This window comes from Rhipicephalus microplus, chromosome 3 (genome assembly GCF_043290135.1).
Source record: "Rhipicephalus microplus isolate Deutch F79 chromosome 3, USDA_Rmic, whole genome shotgun sequence".
Taxonomy (NCBI): Eukaryota; Metazoa; Arthropoda; class Arachnida; order Ixodida; family Ixodidae; genus Rhipicephalus; species Rhipicephalus microplus.
In genome coordinates this window covers 140,428,614-140,449,353 of record NC_134702.1, presented here as the reverse complement: position 1 = coordinate 140,449,353, position 20,740 = coordinate 140,428,614, and the positions used below count along the sequence as shown (strand labels likewise).

At 47.3% G+C, this 20,740-nt stretch overlaps 1 protein-coding gene across 3 annotated transcripts in view; it reads right to left on the bottom strand.

Moving 5' to 3' along the window:
• Positions 1-3,545: 3,545 nt before the first annotated feature.
• Positions 3,546-20,740, bottom strand: part of LOC119170732 (transmembrane protein 47) — a 143,104-nt gene continuing 125,909 nt past the window's right edge. For all 3 annotated transcript variants that reach the window (XM_037421999.2, XM_037421992.2, XM_037421984.2), the window contains 2 exons: positions 14,236-14,572; positions 3,546-13,648 (listed from right to left, as the gene is read on the bottom strand). In XM_037421999.2, coding sequence (XP_037277896.1) covers positions 13,419-13,648; positions 14,236-14,572 — 567 coding nt within the window. In that variant the 3' untranslated portion in view covers positions 3,546-13,418. The remainder of the gene's footprint in view (positions 13,649-14,235; positions 14,573-20,740) is intronic.

The following is a 20,740-nucleotide window of genomic DNA, read 5'->3' as shown; positions in this document are numbered from 1 at the left end:
TCCAGTGTGACTGGAGGTCCGTTGTTCCCTGGTATTTCTCCGGAGAAAACCGCTTTGTACTTATCTTGAAGCTGCTCCACTGACGGATAACCGAGTGTGTGGTGAACTCCACCAATGACCACTCCAAGGGGGGTGAACCAATTTCGTCCTAAAAGGCTTGATCCAGAACCGTGGACGACTAGCAAGGGGAGCTGATGGGTCTGCCCGTTGTAGTACACGTCTACGTTGGCACAGCCCAGCAGTGGAAGAGAATGTCCGGACCACGTTCTCAGCTGCGTGTCGTCTTGCTGGAGAGCTGGCGCGTTCTCACGCCAAGTAGCGCGAAAAGTGTCCTCGCTGATGAGCGTACATGCTGCTCCGGAATCCACCTCAAACCTGATAGGGCGCTGGTGTACCATAATTTCAGTTGTAATCTTCGGTCTCGTTCCGAAGTTCACAACGGCGTTTAAGTCATATAGTGCCGATGACGTTAGTGCTGTTCGGCTTGTATCTTGCGTCTGGCCCTCCTGTGCGTCGACATTGTTGTTCCGTTGCACTGAAGTCTTCGGTCCGAGCTGTTTGCGCTTCGAGATGCATGCCCTTTCAATGTGTCCCAGTTTTTGGCAAAAATTGCAGGTCGCTGTCTTGTAACGACATACCTGGGGATCGTGCATGTCGTCGCATCGCCAACAGCGCTGTGTCTTTCTGCTTGATTTCGCCTTAGACGTGGAATGACCTGACTGCTGACTGGTGTGATGCACCAGCTCGACGTTCCGTCGAATATCCCTCTGCTGGTGACCAGCGCTCTCCGCTCGTTGGGCGATGTCGTAGGCTTTGGAGAACGTGAGACCCGTCTCCGCGAACAGGCGTTGTTGTAGGCTTGCGTCACGCAGTCCGCACACAAAACGGTCACGCAACATAACGTCCAAGGGGAGCATAGTGGTGTTAGCAGGTGTGGCAGTCGATCCTCCCTCCTGCGCAGTAGCTGCAGCTGTCGCGGTCAACGTCCCGAAATTGCAGTCAGCAGCGAGCTTTTTGAGAGCCGCTACGTATTCGGCCACTTTTTCGCCTTCCAGTTGGTCTCGCCGTTGGAAGCGGGCTCGACCGTAGACCTTTGATGGCCTTGGGTCATAGTGCTCTTGTAGCGCTGCTACGATGTCGTCGTAGTCAACGGCTGCTGGAGTGCGTGGCTGAATCAGGGCACAGACTGTGTCGTATGTCTGCTCCCCACACAGCGTTAGCAGGTTGGCCCTCTTCGTTGCTGCATCAGTGATGTTGTTAGCCTCGAAGTAAAATTGCAGGCGTCCAAACCACGATGACCATGATGAGCCGTTGAATTCGGGTAGCCGATTTGGGAGCCCGTGCATAGCCATAGCTTGTAGCTTGTCAATATCGTTGCGTAGCGTTGGTCCAAATCCACTTCCTCGTCGGCCCATAGACGTACGCGTTGGTCGCGGTAGTCCAAAAAGCTCAGACAGCCTCGAACGGTTAAAAACAAGTTTATTCCTATTCGGATGGAAGCGGCGGTCAAACTGACGGGGGAAACGACGGTGGCTCGTTTGCGCCGAGCGGGGGAAGGGGAGGAGTCAACATCTGGAAGCAGTTTCAGCATCCGGTCCTTCGCGGGTTCGGAGGCTCGCTCGTGACACAGGGGTGCTTGGAACACAACAGCATCATTTTGCATTACTATGAAGCAATGAGCAGGAGCCAGCTGTTGAATGAATTAATTGTAAAGAGACAAAATATCACAATATTTTTCTTCATAATGAACACATGGACAGGAAGAATGCTCTCTTATATTCTTGACTTATATGCCACATATGTCAACCATATAATAATGCTTACTTGGACCTTATCGTACTATACTAACATCAAAAAACTATCTTTATGGCTTCACTTAAACTTCAACAATAGATAATGGTTGATATTTTTCTTAGATCTATCTTGCTACCATCTCCAAAAAAAAAAGGGTTGGTAGATCCTTGGCCATTGGTTTCTTGTTGTACCAATGATGTGTAAAGGAATATGAAATGCCAGATCACGTCATAACAGGATGATATTACAGCAACGGCATTGCGCTCAAAGCTGGTCAATAGGTATGCCTTGGAAAATGGCAAGAGCATGTCCAAGAGGCTCAGTATAAAGGTTAAACTACTACTAACAAAACATGCTTGATTAGTGCAAATTCAAAGTAGGTTGCTATGAATATGTTAAAGGGGCAGTGCTTCAACATTCAAGAAGCCTCCACTATGATCGCTGCGCTGCACAGTGAGGTTCCCCAGCTGAAAGAGACGTCGGGAATTTTGGGTACAAGCTTCAAGGTTAGCTGTGGCTGTACGACAGGCATGGGCCTTACCTTCGAATGCAGATGACATTGCATTGATGGTCGGTCTTCTGCATGTGATGAAAAGAAATCGTGGATCTTCAAGTGATTTTGATTTAAATGCAGCTAAACAAGGATTAAAGAGGTGGCTTGAAGAGCTGAATCACCCATAAATTATTCCGATTTGGAATTAGTGCAAGGCGAGATGAAAAAAAAAAAACATGCAACTTGTTCCCGAAACTTCGATCATGCATGTTCATTTCCCTGCTAGAAAAAATGTTTGCCCCATATGAATGCCCTTCTAATGGAAACATAGGATGCTAGTCCTGTCGCTTACACATAGGGAAAACTCACTTTACTAAATGCTGCTCGTACAACCATTGATAGTGTTTGGCTGATTATGTTCAATGTGATGAAATACATTTGCTTTGATCTGACTAATCTCGTAAGAACAGGAATTTTCAGCTCATGTACATTTTTTTTCCCAACATAATGCGCAGTCTTTCTATTTTGGTGAAATGTGAAGAAGGCATTGCTATGATCTCATACCAACTATAAACTGCTCCTCTGGCAACAGTTATATGTAACTGTGCTTACATTTATCTGGTAGTGCTCAGCTTTACCAGATGTTTATTTCTGCCACAAGTACCATACTACATAGCTGCATACTGAGACTATATTACACAGGTTGTTTTCGATTTCTTCAGGGCTTGTGGATCGGTCGTGGCTAAAGAACCTCAGCATCATTTTCCCGCACCCTTTCCGAGTAGATTCGGAGTAGTTAACAAAAACCTCACTTCCATGCAGCATGTAGCATAATTTCTTTTTTGTAGCAATAGGAACAGCACTTCCATCACTGATGCAACGAAAGGGCAATATCGACGCAATGTAACAATATCGACATAATGTTAACATGAAAGAACAGGGACGTAATAAAATATAACTGCACCATAGATACTATGTAGTACTGAAATGGTGCAGTCAGTTACAATTGGTTTGCCGCTGCACCGGGTTACGAGGTTGACTATGCTTGTGGGCGGAACTCACCGTGCATGATCATTGTATTCCACAAAAAGTGGGTGTGCAGTGCCTTTCAATAATGCAAGCATACTGTGTGCGTTCAGTGTGTTCATTTACGCATAGTCATGAAATGTAAAGCAGACACGATGGCCTCGGAAACTTTGAAGAGCACAGTGGGAATCATATGTATTGGCAGCAAAATTGATATGACGCAGACACAAGCTAACAGTCGAAATGTAACTTTTATTTGATCTTGCCAGAAAACAAACCGCATTAGAAGAGTTTCACTGCTGAACTAAGTTCAGCAACTGAAGAACAAAAAGAGTGATCGAAGAGGAACTGGCAACTGAGGCTAGTGTGGAACATTGACAATAATAATCTTCTGACAGGAATTATTTGAGAGAGATAGTAGTGAAAAACAAGCTCTATTGCGAACACAGTGAAAAAAGTCTGCAAAACTTTCGCACACACACGAGTTGCACCTGCAATTAGCTTGCACACAGAAGTAGGCAGTAACATTTTTTTTTTGCCACATGCGGCAAGCACATCAAAAGTTCTATAAACACTCGAAAGATTAATGTACATATCTATGCGAGCCTCTTTTCACAGGCTTGAATACTTTGCTTTTTTTTTGCAATTTTATCCCACTCATTAATTACACCACAAAACAACTTTCACACATGAAAGCCACAGATGGGAGTGTGCTTGGGTGAAATGTCTACCATACGGAGAATTGCATGTAGATTTCATTCAAACAGCACTTTGTCCCAAGCATAGACAACAGTACTGAAGCATATCACCTTCGCATACATTTTTCAAGTGTCCATGTGAAAGTCGCTAAAAGAACTGTCTTTGAACATGCTTTATTTCATTGCAAGGAATCTCATTGTACCAGCACTAAAGTTTTCCCGTTAAAACAAAGCAGCCCCAATACTTGTCTTACCAGAATGATAACTTGGGCATCTAAGAATGGTTACAGTGCTTTTTAAGGACAATCTGCGCCAGAACTTACCATGGATGTTTGTCTTGGGTGTTGCCCCATGTTTATAAGTGTACACTTCTGCTTGTGAGAGAAAAATATGTTTTCCAAATGTTTCTGCAGCTTGGGTAAAAGACTTGCTGTCTGCTTACAACAGCCAAGCTGTTCAGCAGCGTTAAATGTTATACATGTTAGAAAAAAAAACATGCACATACAAAAGAATGCCGAAATGCACAACCCACATCATCACAAGCTAGTCTAGCAGTTCGCTACACCAGAGTACTGTGCCTTCGCTCGCCACATGCAAAAGCAACTGGCAAGTATTTGGCTTTCTATCGTATTTACAAAAAAAAAAGAAGCAAGGAAAACAGAAATGAGTTTTTAACCCAAAACTGATTCGTATTTATTTTTACAACAAAAAGTATCCTACTGTTTAGCAGGCTATCTATGTATATGGACGGAACTAAAACAAGTAAAAAAACTAAGCGAAAAATCCAAGTTGAACATTGCAACAGCTGCAACTTGCAAAAAAAAAAAATTCCATCACGAATTATTCTACAGAAGCAACACGTGACTTTAAATACTGCAAGGAAAAAAAGAATGAAGGGGACCACTGTAGCCCTTGAAGAAAAACAAAATGGTAGCAGTATCATATTGGAACATATCACATTGCACACAAATTGCCAAAAAACAGTTGGTATGGGCATGGAGTAAAATTGAAGCTGCTTCTCTTAGATGGCCAGTGACAGGTCAAGAATACGGTTGTTAATGCACATCAAATGGAACTCTTATCCATTTGCCAAATAATAGCCATCATTCATGAAAGCAAGCACTTCATGGAAGCCTACGATGTGGAGAAAAATTAAATGCAAATTTAAAGTGTTTGCCTTGAAAGGAAAAGTTGTGCATACATATACAGATGCAATGACCACAGTGACAGTGATGGAAACGAGTCCGGTACAATAACACAAACACTGCATTCAGATTCAGTTCTGTATAGTGTTTATCCGTTTTAGTGCATTGATAGTCTGGGAACATACCGATTCACATAATGTTTAGTTAATTCTACTACTGTCATATTTCATAAACTTATTCATGTGATTAGATTATTACAAAAGATGAATGTTCTTATAAATGCATCGCTGCACTACAGTGAAGTGCAGATTTTAAGTGAGTGGGATATTTCGCTTTAGTTAACATAAACACCCAGGAAGTGCTGAAGCAAGAAATTGATTTGAGAAGGTTCTAGTGCGACTTGGCAAAAGCCTGCCCACTGAATTTACTGTGCATACAAACGTAAAAGCGTGTAAATGCCTTTACGTGCACATGAAACGAACACAAAGCAAAACGGAGGAATAAAGCGTACTCAGTTTCCAGGTTAAAGTCTATTTGGACATCACTCGCCTCAGGGTGAACACATGACAATGAAAAGTTCCACTTGCTAACAGTCGCACACGCTCACGAGAAATGACAAGCAAGCGTCGCAGCGCAAGCACTGCGTTCATGCGACAGCAGTGTGTCAGTAGTCGTGCAATGACTCATATGAGCAGGATGCAAAATGTGCGGCGCTGGTACGCAATTCGAAAGTGTGAAAAGCCACGTAACCGAACCTACGGGAGTTCAAAGCACGCACGTCCATTATCAAAAACACATGAAAGCTACATACATTCTCGGAGAATACAAAGAAAACGATACAAGCATCTGGCGACTCTCGCCAGAACTCCATAACGCATTCTGCATTCGAAGGACACAGTTTGGCAGTGGTTCCAACATTTACTATCCTAGGGCGACTTGGGAGCTTATTCTCTCACATACCAGAATATTTCAAAAGAAATGAGAAAGCTTAGAACAAGACGAAGTAAGAACTAAGTTGGAAATAAATGCAAAGATCGACAACTGCCGCTCGAGCGTCAATGCTACGATTCAGCAGCGTAAATTTTCTCCCCTCAGCATATCAGTGCAGGAAAGTAAGCGACCTCTTTCTCACAGGAAATGTTGAAGCAAAAATGTAAAAACATAGCAATCGACCTACGCCCGTAGCTCGTGCCGCTACAACAGAGTGATGCCATTCGTGAAAGAGCTCGCATTTCGAAAAGAAAAGAAAACTCAAGTTCTTCATGAATTTTCATTGCATACATATTTGCGAGGCATAAAACAATCGGGCTATACACGTCCATTAGAAGAACAGCACACATTACAACTCTAGTGCACATCCACACTGAAGACACTCTCAGCACATAATAAATATAACAAATTACAACACAGTTCCTTGCAGCGTCGTAACGCTGACCTCTAGCAGTACCCTTTTTTTTCGGGGCTTTTTTACCTTTCACACAAATGTCTAGCACTAAGCCATATGCACAGCATGACTTTTCCTGCATTTCTGAGCTAGCCCAGTAATGTACTGACAATCTGCATCAGTGAGCCTAGAGAGTGACAAAAGGAAAACATGATTAACGTTATCCGAAGTTCCCTATCCGTCAAGGTTGCAAGACGCTTTTCGATTTCCCTGAACGTCAGTACCTCCATAAACTACTACAATATTGTGTTTTCAACCTGGCTACCAGCAGTCAAAAGCTTAGAGCAATATTTTATACTGTATGCTGGCACACGAGTTGTGATGTACGAAAGGATGACAAATAAATAACAAGTTAGGTTAGCTGCCATCAAAGAAGATGCCCATTTAACTTGCGATTCGTTCAGCCAAGCATACAGGAGATATGTCGATCACAAGCAGCAATTAATTGGTGTTGGTTATAATAGACAATTTTTATCATCTCAACAACACTTTGCCAGCGTTGTGAAAACAGCCAGACCATCTCAATGTCTTGGCTTAGGAAGGGAATTTCTAAGGAATCCACCAGCACTGGAGAAAGTTAAAAAGAGTCTGGAAAAGCTAGCTTGCACGTCAGACTTCCTAAAGGTGTTCATACCATTTATCCAGTGTATGCTGTGTCACTCACATGAACGTGTGTGACGTCACTTGTGTTGGTATATGTTTGTCGCACCGAAAGGTGGATCATCCACACAAAACCTGTCCTGCCAGCCGAAGCAATGCTATTCATATTTGAAGCAAAGAAAAAAAGAAGGCAAAAGAAGCCAGCGCGAAGAAAAGATAACGCCCTTCAAAAACTACTACCTACCAAAAAATTCTTTAAGCTTCATTAATGCCACCTGAGTGGAACACCTTCACACACCTCTTCGCGTGGAGTTCAGAAGTTATTGATAGAATAGTTGAAGCTATAGAGAGCCTGGGGCTTAGTGAGGTCTCAAATTTAGAGGACAGTTTACGTGTCCACATCAAGAACAGCAGCTTGAACAAATGTGGCAAACATGATCCCTTATCACGATCTCAGTAGGATGTGTTTGATTTAACCAATTTAAATATCTTAATGTGGTGTTTCACTTGTACAGGAAGCATTATTAAAGTCATTGCATTTATGCCTTGCTGTCTCTCCGTGACGAATAATGAAAGACCAACTAGGTTGAATGATATTAATGAGCTGCTGCACCTGCAAGAGGCAGAATATATCGAGACATACAAATAAAAAGCCAGGCTCAAAATGTGCCCTTTATCGCAATGGCCATAACACATAGCTTGCAAAGTGTAGCGTTGAGCAGCTTTGCCCACTAACATTTTGTTTCACAGAATGCCACATGGCATCAATCCTTGACAAAAGGTGTGAACAGAACACCAATAAGCGCCCTCTCAGTAGTACTTGGTGCCAGAGTTTAGTTGGATTCAAGAAGCTACATTAAAATAGAGGAGAATTAATGAGAGGAGAAGGGGGGTTATTTGGATGTCGAGGTTAAGAAGGGGATGGTTGACTCTAGTAGAGAGGAACTTGGAGAAAGCGTCGGCAGAGAATCAACCCTTCAGCGACGCATGCATTCCAGAAACTCTACCATGCTCGATGCCTTCCCAATGCACGACGACATTTCATTCCTATGCGCTGCCCACGGCAACCGACAATGCGTACTTGCAGAACCCTCACGCACACGCGCACACACCTCGCAGAACCCTGTGGCAAAAAGAAAATAAATAAATAATGTGATGATGGCGAACAATCAGAATTTTAGAGGAATAAAGCCAACTTTCACAGCAGAGATAATATTGTAGCCTTAAGTGGTTCTGTATACAATGGACTATCATTAAATGGAATCTAAAAGGACCACAAAAAATTTTACGTTGAACATAAATTCCATTACAAGGAAATGAACCGAGTTCCTAATTTAAAGCACAAAATTAATCATAGTAGGGGCAGTTGTTGCAACTTAAAGCAGCGACCCAGTTAGAGAGACTTCCGTTTACAGAGAGTCCACTTCATCATAATGGAAGCAAGCTTTCTGTCATTTGCAGTTGTCTATGGCTTACTTCCTATTTTGCAGTAAACAGAGCTGGCAGCTTTTTGAAACACAGCAATCTAAATACAGCAAAAATTGATGAACATTCAAATGCATTCACAAAGTAAAGAATGAAGAAGCTGAACGGTGTCCTTGAGAATATTCAGAGCGCTCAGTGAAAGGAGTGCTGACACGATTTTGAGACATCGCAACATGGGCATTTTCCGTTTCCTTGATATGCAGTGTTCGCACTCTCCACACACCAGAGTGTGTGAACACGTATAAATTTTTTCTTTGATTTTTAAGGTTTTCGTCGCTGAGTGCCAGCAAGCCAGACCCACCGCAATGGGCACTATCCCCACTATAAAATTCAGTTCCACCGAATTTGCAAACTCTGCGTTCTGCATGCAGCCTGAATCGCAGAAATCGCTGTCAGAGTCACTGGTGACAATGCACTCATTGTTGTTCATGTGTACCACAAGCACATGGAAGATCTGCCATTATAACATTTTCCTGTGATGTCACACTGACATGGCATGTCACGGAGAAGCCAACCCTTTGGTATCGAAACCGAGAGTGACTTTTTAGCAACTTTTTCAGATAGTGGTATATTAAAAATACATGCGGTGCATTCCAAGCACAACAATATTCCTTTTAGGGCTCTCGAACCCCATGTTCTTATTTAGAGTAGCAATCCCAAAATGTTTAAAATTCGTGTCAGTGCTCCTTTAAATGAACAAGTTTTCAAAAGTGTTTGGAACAAAGAGAATGCTTAGGCTCTGCTCAATCTCTCATGGAAAATCTGACCAATGTACGACTGAATATTGCCAACAAATGCACAGGCACTCAGCTCAGCTCATGTGGGCTCTTTTTTTTTTCGTGAATCTTCTAAAGAAAAAGAGAGGAAGCTGCCATCTGTTTTGCATAGGTTGTGTTTCACCCGCTCACCAAACTCCACTGGAAGCTGTCAACATTCTGCTAATCACGTCAGACAATCTCAGTCAACAGTTCAGGGCATCACTATCAATAATTGAGGGCACAATGATATTTAACAAAGAGGTTGAAAGTGATCAGAAAGATTTACAAAATCCAATCTTTGTAAACTGTAAGGTGGTTCATAGATTGTTGACACAGGGCACACATGCCAGATTACATAAAACATCAAAAATAAAATTGGGCTGCTTTACCAGCCACATTACAAAACATCTGTGTTAAACGTGAAAATCAGGATATTCTTTACTAACGAAAATGCGCTGTGTTAGTGCAACCTTGCTCACAACACTCAACACACGTTTCGTTCTTCATAGTGAAGAAGCCTGAAGCAACATAAGAATGTGAGAATGAAGTTCTATAATAGTAATTGGCATAAATTAAATATGGTTTTGCACAGTGAGCATAATGCATGCACAATTAAATGAAACATTGCAATTGCCACTAAAATATTATTAAGGAACTCATCTTCAGATTGCCTACAGCCCCATATAAACAAACCAACATTATGAAACAAAAAAATGCAGTAAAAACAAAAACAGGTGAAAGAATACTCCTGTCACATGACACAGTTAGAATCATTTTTAATAAATGATTTATTGAAAGTCATTGCAGCAGACTGTTTCTGGTTTGAATGTGTATAAAAAAAACATTCACAATTGCTGGTGATGTTATTTGGCAGAGTGCTATGACACATGAAGTTGTAAGTCACACTTTTTATTTACACATTTCCATTTGTACCCCATGTTAAATCAAATTCATGTCAATAATGCTTCCCCGACAAAAAGGATGGTTTGAAAAGCATCAGACAGTAACTGTCTCGAGGGCACACAAGTTGTGCACGCTTGCATTCGGAAAACACGTTCATTGGTTCAACATTATCAACTGCGAATCTTGTTCACAATGCCAGTGAGCCTACAAAAGAGACAGCATTAAAATACCATCTAATTTGCTGCAAATGAGAACTGTGCCATGTGACGAGGTGTCAATTATGCAGTAATCTCCTTCGGACTCTTGGCACCAACAATCGGCACCCAAAAACAAGACAAAATCTCATTGCAGCTGCCACTGAGGAAACCAGACATGGAAGTACTCGACCGAAAAGCATTCAACTTATCAACACAAAAGGACTTGCCATAAGCTCCCGTGCAAAAATTACATCACAACCTTTCCCCTTGCAATCCTTGTCCGCAATAAAATTACTTAGCAAGGTGCCAGTTTTCATGGACAGCCTTTGTGGGCTTACAGCTGCTGCTAGTTCAAAGCGAGAACACAATAGTCATCTTTGCAAAAAAAAGTCACTGAACAGCTAGTGTTCCCTAAGAATGTTCATTTTCGTTACAGCTCATCATCCCTTTGCTCCTGGCATGACGTGGTATAAGGGGAGTAGGCAGTTAACGAAACAGTTCAACAAGAACAAAGCATAATGAATAAAAGAGATCTCTATTGTTATGTACAAACTGGTCTAAAAGTGACACGACCACTGCGGAAGAAACAAGATCAGAGCCACGCGACTTTAGTCCATTCTGCTTTTTAAGATTTTGAATAACCAGCGCAGTTTCCGAATTAACAATAAGCACTGTGGAGTCTGCCAGTGAATCACACAGAGGTTGATATTTTTAAGCACAAACATTTCTGCTATGGTTTGTTGAGGCACAGGCACCTTGCATGAGCTGAGCAGTCAATGTCAAGCAATTTGAGGCCGCCTGAGGCTTCCGAATATGAGAGGAAAGTATACCAAGATGGATTCACTGGGTTGGAACCCATTCAATCGCTTTTTCATTTCATTTCATTTCATTTATTTTATTCGGACATTTCCGCAGAAATGCCCACGAAGGGGGCAAAAGGAGAGTGTGTCTCCTGACTTGGCCCCTCTTCGTGAGGCCCCTCTTCGTGTTTTGCACAGAACAATCTCAGCTGAGGCTGATTTCGCATCCTCGAGGCTCCATAGCTTGGTTAATCTGCAGAAGGTAAAACAGGAGCACTGCTCTAAGCCGACAGGTCATATATTCACTGTTAAACCAGCACATCAAGGCATCGTATATCATCATGTCTCGCACTTTGCGTACAGCGCGGCACATCCGACACAGTGTCTGACTTGATGCTCCTGAACAAAGTCGATAACATCAAGGCTTACACTCCTTTCCGTCTTTGCCTCGTCCTACACACACTTCTACATCGACAGCATCAACACTCAAACCACTAGACTGCTCGAATGCGGCCACCTTTGTCACCTCAACGCTATACGACAAGCACACACACCACACTGGCACTATGAGCGCAAGTCGTCTGCTGCTGCGACTTCTGCACAACCGTACGTGTCGAAGAGCTGGCCCAGCACTCATCTCGGGGTCGTGCATGCTCACACCAGACACACACTCACAGCCACGGTGCACAGTTGCGGTGAATTAGGGCGTCACAACGTTGCGAAGTCCGCAGAACCATGGTGGACCGTCCTGCATTGTCCCATATCAAATTGTGGGCAGCAGCGTGCCTGTAGACCTGACAAAAGAACCACTGCAACAACTTCCCTTCTTTTGCCTTTGCAGGTGATCAAGCGGTGTGGCTGAATCCAACACATCATTGCTCTTGCGCAAAAATAATAATAAGAAGAAAAAAAACAGAGCAACAATTTCCACATTCAGTCATCCATTTCTCACACTGCTGATGACGGTAGACTTGAAGTGGACGAGGAATCACATCAGGCACACCAGCACTCGCATAGCAGGCAGCAGCGCCCGCAGACACACAGCTGGACAACTTCATCCGCAAACAGTGCGAGGGGAGCACGAAAATATCTCACAGTCTGAAGCACTCAATGCACTCTTTCACAATGGTAACAACAGGTAGTGACATGGCAGGGCGATTGCAAGGCTTTTTTTTCTCTCACTTACAGCATCCAAAGTCATGGCTACTCGATCGAAACACGCACAGTGCGGCTTCACTTGCTCAAACTAGGCGATAACATGCTGCCGACAATCTACTCACAGATGTTCCCGCAGTCATACATGTGCCGAGGGAAGCGGAGCCTGCACGTCTGGAAACTAACATACAAGCTCCCTTTAGACATATTCACGGCTGCTCAGTCTGATGCCTAAATGAGAACAAAGTCAAGGAAGCTGCTGGCGAACATTTTTGCACAATGTTAGTGACACACTGAAGGGAAATGTGTCATACAATTCAAATGACTAGAGGTTACCATGTGCCCGTGCTCAGTTTCCAGAAGGTACTAGTACTCTGCACCTCCTGCAAAATGACAGCCTTGAAGCTGTGCACAATGTCCTCAGTTCTGAATTGACAATCCTCAAGAATCCCTAAAGAGACTGTTTTAAGGTGAAAAATTTCTCACATTCCACACGATGGAAAAGCACTCTCATGGTGCACAGAGCTCGAGCAGTTACATAGTGAAGGCTTTTTTTCTTTTCTACCAACCCAAGGCCGTTTCACTGAAAACCGCATCATGCACGCTTCCCGAACGAGCAGCCATGGTGTGGAGATGCAGAAAGACGTGCATAACCCAAGCCAGGCAGAATGCGAGAGTCTACTCTGTCGAGAACCGCTTGTGGTCCTCTTTTTCTTCCATATTCAAACGCTCCTTTAATTGGAGTAGGTGGGGTAGTGGGTTCGGAGGCAATGAATAGCGCATCATCATCGTCAGTAAGGGGAGGCAGACTTGAGGTGGAGCACTGCGGGCGACGATCGCCTGGGCGTTTCCTCGGCACGCTCGCGCTGTTGTGTTCAGGCGGCGACGGCGCGTCCATTGCCCAGGCGGACGCCCGGAGGCTACGCCTTGGAGTCCGCCGCCCCATCGTGCGGCAGCGCGCGCTCGCGGTAGTAGATCTCCTCGGTCTCCTTGTCGCACAGCAGGAGCAGGATGGCGCCAAACAGGAAGATGGCCGCGCCCCAGCCCACGCCATATGCCCAGCCGAACTCCCACAGCTGCCGGTTGCTCTCCTCGATTTCAGCCGCAAAGCACGCCGGGTAGATCACCAGCGCAATCAGTATACACAGCACTGCAGCACAGGAGGGTAAAAAAAAAACATCATACACATGCAGAAGACCATATGAAAATAGAAAGTTTATTGGCAGTATGCATTAAAAAAGCTACAATTCGTGGCACTTGTATTGAAGGCATACACATCTGCAGGGTTCTGCATTTACTAAGGCGAGCAAAAAAGCTGAAGCACCTGCTTCAGTTATGCCAGGCTAAAAATGTATTAAATCATACAGCGAGATCTCTTGGTTCTTGGACTACGAAAATTCTTCAGAGTAAGGAAACTATGCAAACACAGCAACTGTTTATGCACATGCATGTTCAGCAAAGAAAAATTTGTAACGAATGAGTCTGCAAAGGCTACGAATCCCAGGGGCACGGTTTGTCCAAACCTGCGCCCTCGAGCGCTACACCACAGCAGCATGGCCGCTATGGCATGTGTAGGCATAGCCGCCATACTACATGGGGAATAGAAAGAAAGGTCTAGCAGAATAGGAGTGAAGCGCAGATACTAAGAAGGCTTACATCCGAGATAATGAAAGCTCTTGCGCTTTCGCGGTTTCCAAGGGCGCACGCATGCGCAAGTAAGCGTACTGTAATACTCACGTGCGCAGACCATAACGTAGAAGGCGAGCCTGTACATGAGGTACTTGCGCACGGGGTTCTTGCTGCAGAGGCCGCACCCGGTCATGACGGTAGCGGCGATGTCGCAGAGGAGTGTGATGACGCAGAGGGCGGCAGCTGCCTGGATGTAGGCGACGGTGCGCGCCACGTAGCAGCCAGGCTTGACGTTCAGGCCGAAGGGCAGCGGGAGCGGCGCGTCCTCCTCCACGCACTGCTCCCAGAGACCCTGGCGAAACTTGTGCGCTATGAGCCAGTTGGACGAGGCCAGGCACAGGATCATCAGCAGGATCACGATCAGGCCGCAGATGAAGGCGAATACCTGCACATCGTTGGCAAAGGATGCCTTAATTGTCAGTTTGGCTCAGGCATATACTACACACAAAAAAAACACGACACAGGCTCCAGGCAGAGGTGCACTACCACCTAGAACGTGTCCATGGTACCCCCTGGAAAACATACTTTAGCGGCCCAAATTAGTGGCTCTGTTTCGCTCTCTGTATGTGTCGTATATCGCTAGAATGAACTTTGCTAAAATGAGCTTTTCAATTTTCATCAGAAAGGCTAAAAGGATGAATTGTGCACGCCTCCTTTAATGCATAATTAGGCTTCCGAACCTCACCTTCCATCCCCTCTTCATCCCAGCAATGAGGAACACATACGCCACTGAGCACCACTACATCTAAATAACGACTTAGCTTGTCCATCCATCGAATTCTCAATGCCATTTCTTGGCACTACCTAAAATATCTCTGCAAGTTTTATTATCATCCGAGAGTTTCTTGCCGAACGCAAATTCTCGCAGGTCAACTTTTCCGCATTGTGCAAGTTCTTCGGGCCACGCCCCGCCGCGGTGGTCTAGTGGCTAAAGTACTCGGCTGCTGACCCGCAGGTCGCGGGATCAAATCCCGGCTGCGGCGGCTGTGTTTTCGATGGAGGCGGAAACCTTGTAGACCCGTGTGCTCAGATTTGGGCGCACGTTAAAGAACCCCAGGTGGTCAAAATTTCCGGAGCCCTCCACTACGGCGTCTCTCATAATCATATGGTGGTTTTGGGACGTTAAACCCCACATATCAATCAAGTTCTTCGGGCTTCCCCGCAACATGAGGCACCATGCGGAGAAGCTCGCTTGCAAGAGAGAGAGAAACAACATTTTTCGCGCATCCGGCGTGCGGGAAGTCACCGGCCGCGCAGGGCGCGGGTATTCCCTATCTAAAGACTATGGCTAATAGTCCTATAGTCCCAGGCCCTTGATCTTGAGGACGTTGTGCTCTGGCTAGGCGTTGGATACTCGGGCTCCTCCGCTCCCGTTGTCCGGGGCGTCGGTTCCCTTTCTCGTCTGCTTTGCCAGGGCCTCCTCAAGCCGCTGGATGGCCCTTCATTGTGTGGTTGAGTCTTGGGAGCGTATCCATGCTCCCACCTCTTCGGGATACGTGGCGTCCTGGCACTGCCCATTCCCATTGTTCACACCACTGTTACACCCGCCCCACATGATATGGCGGAGGGTGGCTAGTTCACGTTCACACACGCTACACTTAGCATCCACAAACATGTCAGGGCATACGTGCCGGGCCAATGCTGTCGTTAGCACGCATTCCGTTTGCAGTTGTCGGAGCTTCATCGCTTCCGCACGTGACAGTTCACGATGCGGGGGCGGAAAAGCTCTCCTGGCCTCTCTGTAGGCCGCCAGGATCCCTCCGTAGTCGGTGAGGGGATCGAGGTCTTCTCGTTCTTCACCGCTGGTTTCAGGGAGACGGGCTGCCGCGGTCCGGCACGTGATGAGATCACGGGCCACAGCGTCCGCCTCCTCGTTGCGGTTCTCAATGTCGGGAGCCAGTTGTCCCATGTGGGCTGGGAACCATTTGAGGGCGATGGTTGGCCCTGTAGCGGCGCCGCGAGCAGCCCGCGAAGCCGCGATGGACGTCACTAGCCGCTCCGTGCCCCGCCAGACCATGCCTCGGGCAAAATTCCTGATTGCCTGCTTTGAGTCGCTTAGCACCGTGCGCGTGCCCAGCCTACCTATGGCCAGGGCTATTGCCGCCTCCTCTGCCTGGCCGGCAGTTCGGGCGCGCACGGTGCTTGCTGTTAGTAGTTTACCGATAGTAGCGCTGACCACCACTGCTGTGAAGGCGTTGCGTCTTCCCGGATATCTTGCGGCGTCCACGTAGACTGCGCCTTCGTCTCTCTGATGTTGACGGGCCAGCGCCGCTGCTCTCGTCGCTCGCCTGCCCGCATCCCTATCTGGGTCCATGTTCTTTGGCAGCGAGTAGACAATGATCTTCCTCGCTGCCTCATCGCTCAGGGGGACTTGTTCTTCTAGCTCCCCGTCCGGTCCTGCTCCCGGGCGTTCTCCAGGAGGTAATAATCCCACCCGATCGAGTAATCCTCTGCCCGCGGCTGTGTCGCTCAGGCGGCTCAGCTGCAAAGCTCTCTGGGCCTCACTGATCTCCGAGAGCGTGTTGTGTGTTCCCAGAGACAGCAAGGCCGTTGTCCTTGTGCCTGGTAGGAGCCCAAGAGCCCCTGCGTAAGCCTTCCGGATGGCAGCGTCGATCTTGGCTTGTTCCGCGCCGGTGCAGCGGTGAAAGGCCCCCGCATATGCCGCGTGGCTTATAACGAAAGCCTGCAGCAGATGCAGGAGCCCCCTCTCTTTCATGCCCCGGTAGTGGGACGACATTCGCTTGACCAGGCGCGCTGCGATGCCCATCTTAGTTGTGATGTTCTCGACCCCCGTGGCGTTGGTTTGGGTGCCGTCCACGAACATCCCCAGGACTCGAAGCCCCGGGACGTGCGGGATCTGCATACCGTCACTGGTGCGCACAATGATGTTCTCGGCCGCCTCTCGACTTGCCTTCTTTCTGTGCCTTCCAGGTGGTGGCAGGATGAGTAGCTGTGATTTTTGTGGCGAACACCGCAAGCCCGTGCCTGAGAGTGCGGACTCCACGGCGTCCACCGCCGCCTGCAGACCCGCCTCGATGTCTCCGTCGCTTCCACCCGTGGCCCAGATGGTTACGTCATCGGCGTAGAGGCAGTGTCGTATCCCCGGGCCCAGCGCCTCCAGACGCCTGGCCACCTCGATCATGACAATGTTAAACAGGAACGGGGAGATGACCGAGCCCTGTGGGGTCCCGACACTGCCCAGCTCTCGTTCTTCGAGCTTCGTTCCTCCCACCTCCAGCCTGGCCGTGCGGCGAGAGAGGAAGGCTCTGATGTAGTTGTACGATCTTGCGCCCAGCCCCAGGCAAGACACCCGAGTCAGGACCGACGAGTGTCTAACGTTGTCGAAGGCGCTCTGCAGGTCCAGGCCCAAGATCGCTCGGTTGTCATTCTTTGGAGTCCCGCCCGGTGGGTCAAGGACTTCTCGTTGGATCAGGAGCATGGCGTCTTGCGTTCTCAACTTGGCCCGGAAGCCAAGCATTGAGTCCGGGTAGACATGGTGCGCTTCCATGTAACGGTTCCAGCGGGTGTTAAGAACGTGCTCCAGGACCTTGCCCACGCAGGACGTGAGCGAGATGGGACCCAGGCCCTCTATACCCGGTGGCTTGTTTGGTTTTGGCAGCAGGATCGTCTTTGCTGTCTTCCAGGCCATGGGCAGCTTGCCGTTACGCCAGCATTCGTTGTAGTAGCGTGTCAGTGATGTGATAGCTGAGTCGCTCAGGTTGCGTAGAGCTTTGTTAGTAACTCTGTCGGGTCCGGCGGCCGAACGACAGTTCAGGTCCTGCGCCGCCTGCCTCACTTCCCATTCCTCTAGATCTCGGTCGAGGTGGGGGTTCGGCCGGCCGGCGTAGTCTGGGTGGTCTTCGCGACTGGTGATGGGGAGGTAGCGCTCGTTGAGTCGCTTGAACATCTCCTCTTCGCCCAGTTTACTAGCGGTGGTGTGTAGGATTTGGGCCATGCGTGTACGTTGGCATTCGCAGCTCTTGGTCTCATCCATCAGTTGCCTGAGGAGTTTCCAAGTGCCACCGCGGTGAAGCTGCCCATCAGCCTGGCTGCAGAGTGCAAACCACTGCTGTGAGCGGAGCTGCCTGCTGTGTCGCTCGATCTCTCGGCCGAGTTCTGCGATCTTCTTTCGTAGCTTTCTGTTGTGACGTTGCCGCCGCCAACGCTTTTGGAGCGAGCGCCTGGCTTCGAGGAGGTGGGCTAGTCTCGGGTCCATGGTTTCGATTTCTTCGGGTGCATCGATCTCTTCGGTGGCCCCTTCTGTTGCCGCCAGCAGCTTCGCTGACCACTCGTCGATATTGTCGACTTCGCCGAGTTCTGTGTTACGGAACTTGCTCCAGTCGACAAGTTTGTGCTTTGATATTTTGCCGCGGTTCGGGTTTCCGTTGAGATGAGCCAGCGGTAATTCAATTTCGATTATGAAGTGATCGCTGCCCAGGTTGATTCCCGTATTCCTCCACTTCGCGGTGCCACTTTCGGACAGCATCGCAAAGGTGAGGTCCGGATTTATATCCCGGGCAACCGATGTTCCGATCCTTGATGGATGGGCTGGATTGATCAGTAACGTGAACTCGGCTTCACCGGCATCTTCGAGAAGGTTCCTTCCCTTGGACGTGGTGGTCGTGTAGCCGAGCTCTCTATGTTGGGCGTTGAAATCGCTGCATATTACCGCGGCAGCGTCTCCTCTTTTGGCCAGGTCTTTCTGTGCTTGTGATGTGTCGATCTTGATCTTATGGAAGAGAGTTTTGAATTTCTGCTTTCCATGTTTTGGATTGCTATAGATGTTAGCGATGAAGACGGGGGTTGATGTCTTCTTTCTTCCACCCCGGGCTCCTCGTCCTTTGCCGCTAATCGCTAGCTCGGTGACGCACAGCTCGATGGCGGTGTCCCTGCTGCCCAGGAACTGTTGGTGTTTCACGTGGGCGATGCCTTTCCGGATGAAAGTGCACACGCTCTGCGCCGCACCCTTCCCGCATGTGCGAGCGGACGGGGGGCAGGCGTGTGTCTGATATCCTGGCAGCGTCGGCGTGTCTTCGGTGTGGGTTTCTTGGACCGCTATCACGTCCGGGCGAGCCGTCGGTGCCAGCGATCTCAAGTACTGTTGTAGGATTGCTTTTCGGCACCGGAACCCGTTGGCGTTCCAGTGCCAGATCTTGATCTTATTGTTGCTGTCCATTATGAGGGAGAGCCTTTTGTGTTTGGCAATATTGATTCACCGCTTCACCAATTAGCGGCTGCAGCTTCTCGGGGCTCAGGGCCCTCTCTAGCGCTTGCTCGATTTGGAGCTAAATCGTTTGCGCAAGTTGTTGTTGGATGACTTGGGTGCATTTCGTGAGGATTCTCTGCTCGAGGCCCTCAAAGCTCTTGCCCCATTGCAAGTTAACGATACTGCGGGAAGCGTTGGCACGAACTATTGGATAACGTTTGACATGGACGTAGGTCACCACAAGAATGTGGAATTCATTCAGACTCGCTTCATAAAAATTATCTCAACTAGACTCACTCGGACTCAAACTCTTCAAGTTATTACTGAACCAGACTCGGTCAGACTAAGGCTCACGACTCAATTTGTGTCTGAGGCGTGAACTAATGAGCGAGGTTAATAATATTCAGACTTTTACGTCCAAAAACTACGACATAACTATTAGAGGCGCCGCAGTGGAGGGCTCCGGAAATTTCGACAATCTGGTGTTCTTTTTAACGTGCACTGACGTAGTACACGGACCTCTACCATTACGCCTCCACCGAAACGCAACCGCCGCCACAAGGGTCGCACCCGCGACATTCGGGTCATCACGAGTGAGTGTGCCTGCTATGGACATGAGAACGGAAAGGTGTAAAAAGTTTAGAAGAAGCAGGGATGAAAGACACTCAAGCTCGGCGATACGGGCGACAATTATGAATCATAACAAATACCGAAAAGGGCTAGGGTTTCACACTGTGTTGGTATAGATCAGATAACTTGACACTATAACAAAGTTCAGTCACTTATTCCCTTTTTTTTCTACGGCCATTCGAATCAAACTGAGCTCGCAGTCATCACAACACGCAATGTTTACGTTGACGAAATAAGTGAGATCATAGAAAGTTTCGCCGGCCTATACATAAAACAAACTTAGACTATGTTTCATTTGTGACCACTGTAGTGATATCGGCAGGTAGGTAGGCACTAAACTTTATTGACGTGCCGAAGAAGTCATCCCCCAGACTTTTGTGCAACATCGATTTCCACCTGGCTATGGCTGCGCAGTTTGACGCGAAAAAAAAAAAAAAAAAGCGATCGTTCATAGCTAGTAATGAAGTGGCTATACGCATAAGACATTTGAAAACGTTGTTTTCCCCGTAAGTTCCGCCTCTCTTTACAACTGCTTATTGTACCATCCTGACTACATATCTTCGATGATAACTCACAGGCCACCCCGGCGGAAAAATCGCCCGCTATCTATGCTAGGCCAACCCGCGCCTCTGCAACATCCCAACCACCACCACACAGCCGATCGATGCTTTAAATTGAATTAAATAAATGAACGAAAAAAACAGACAAATATTGTGC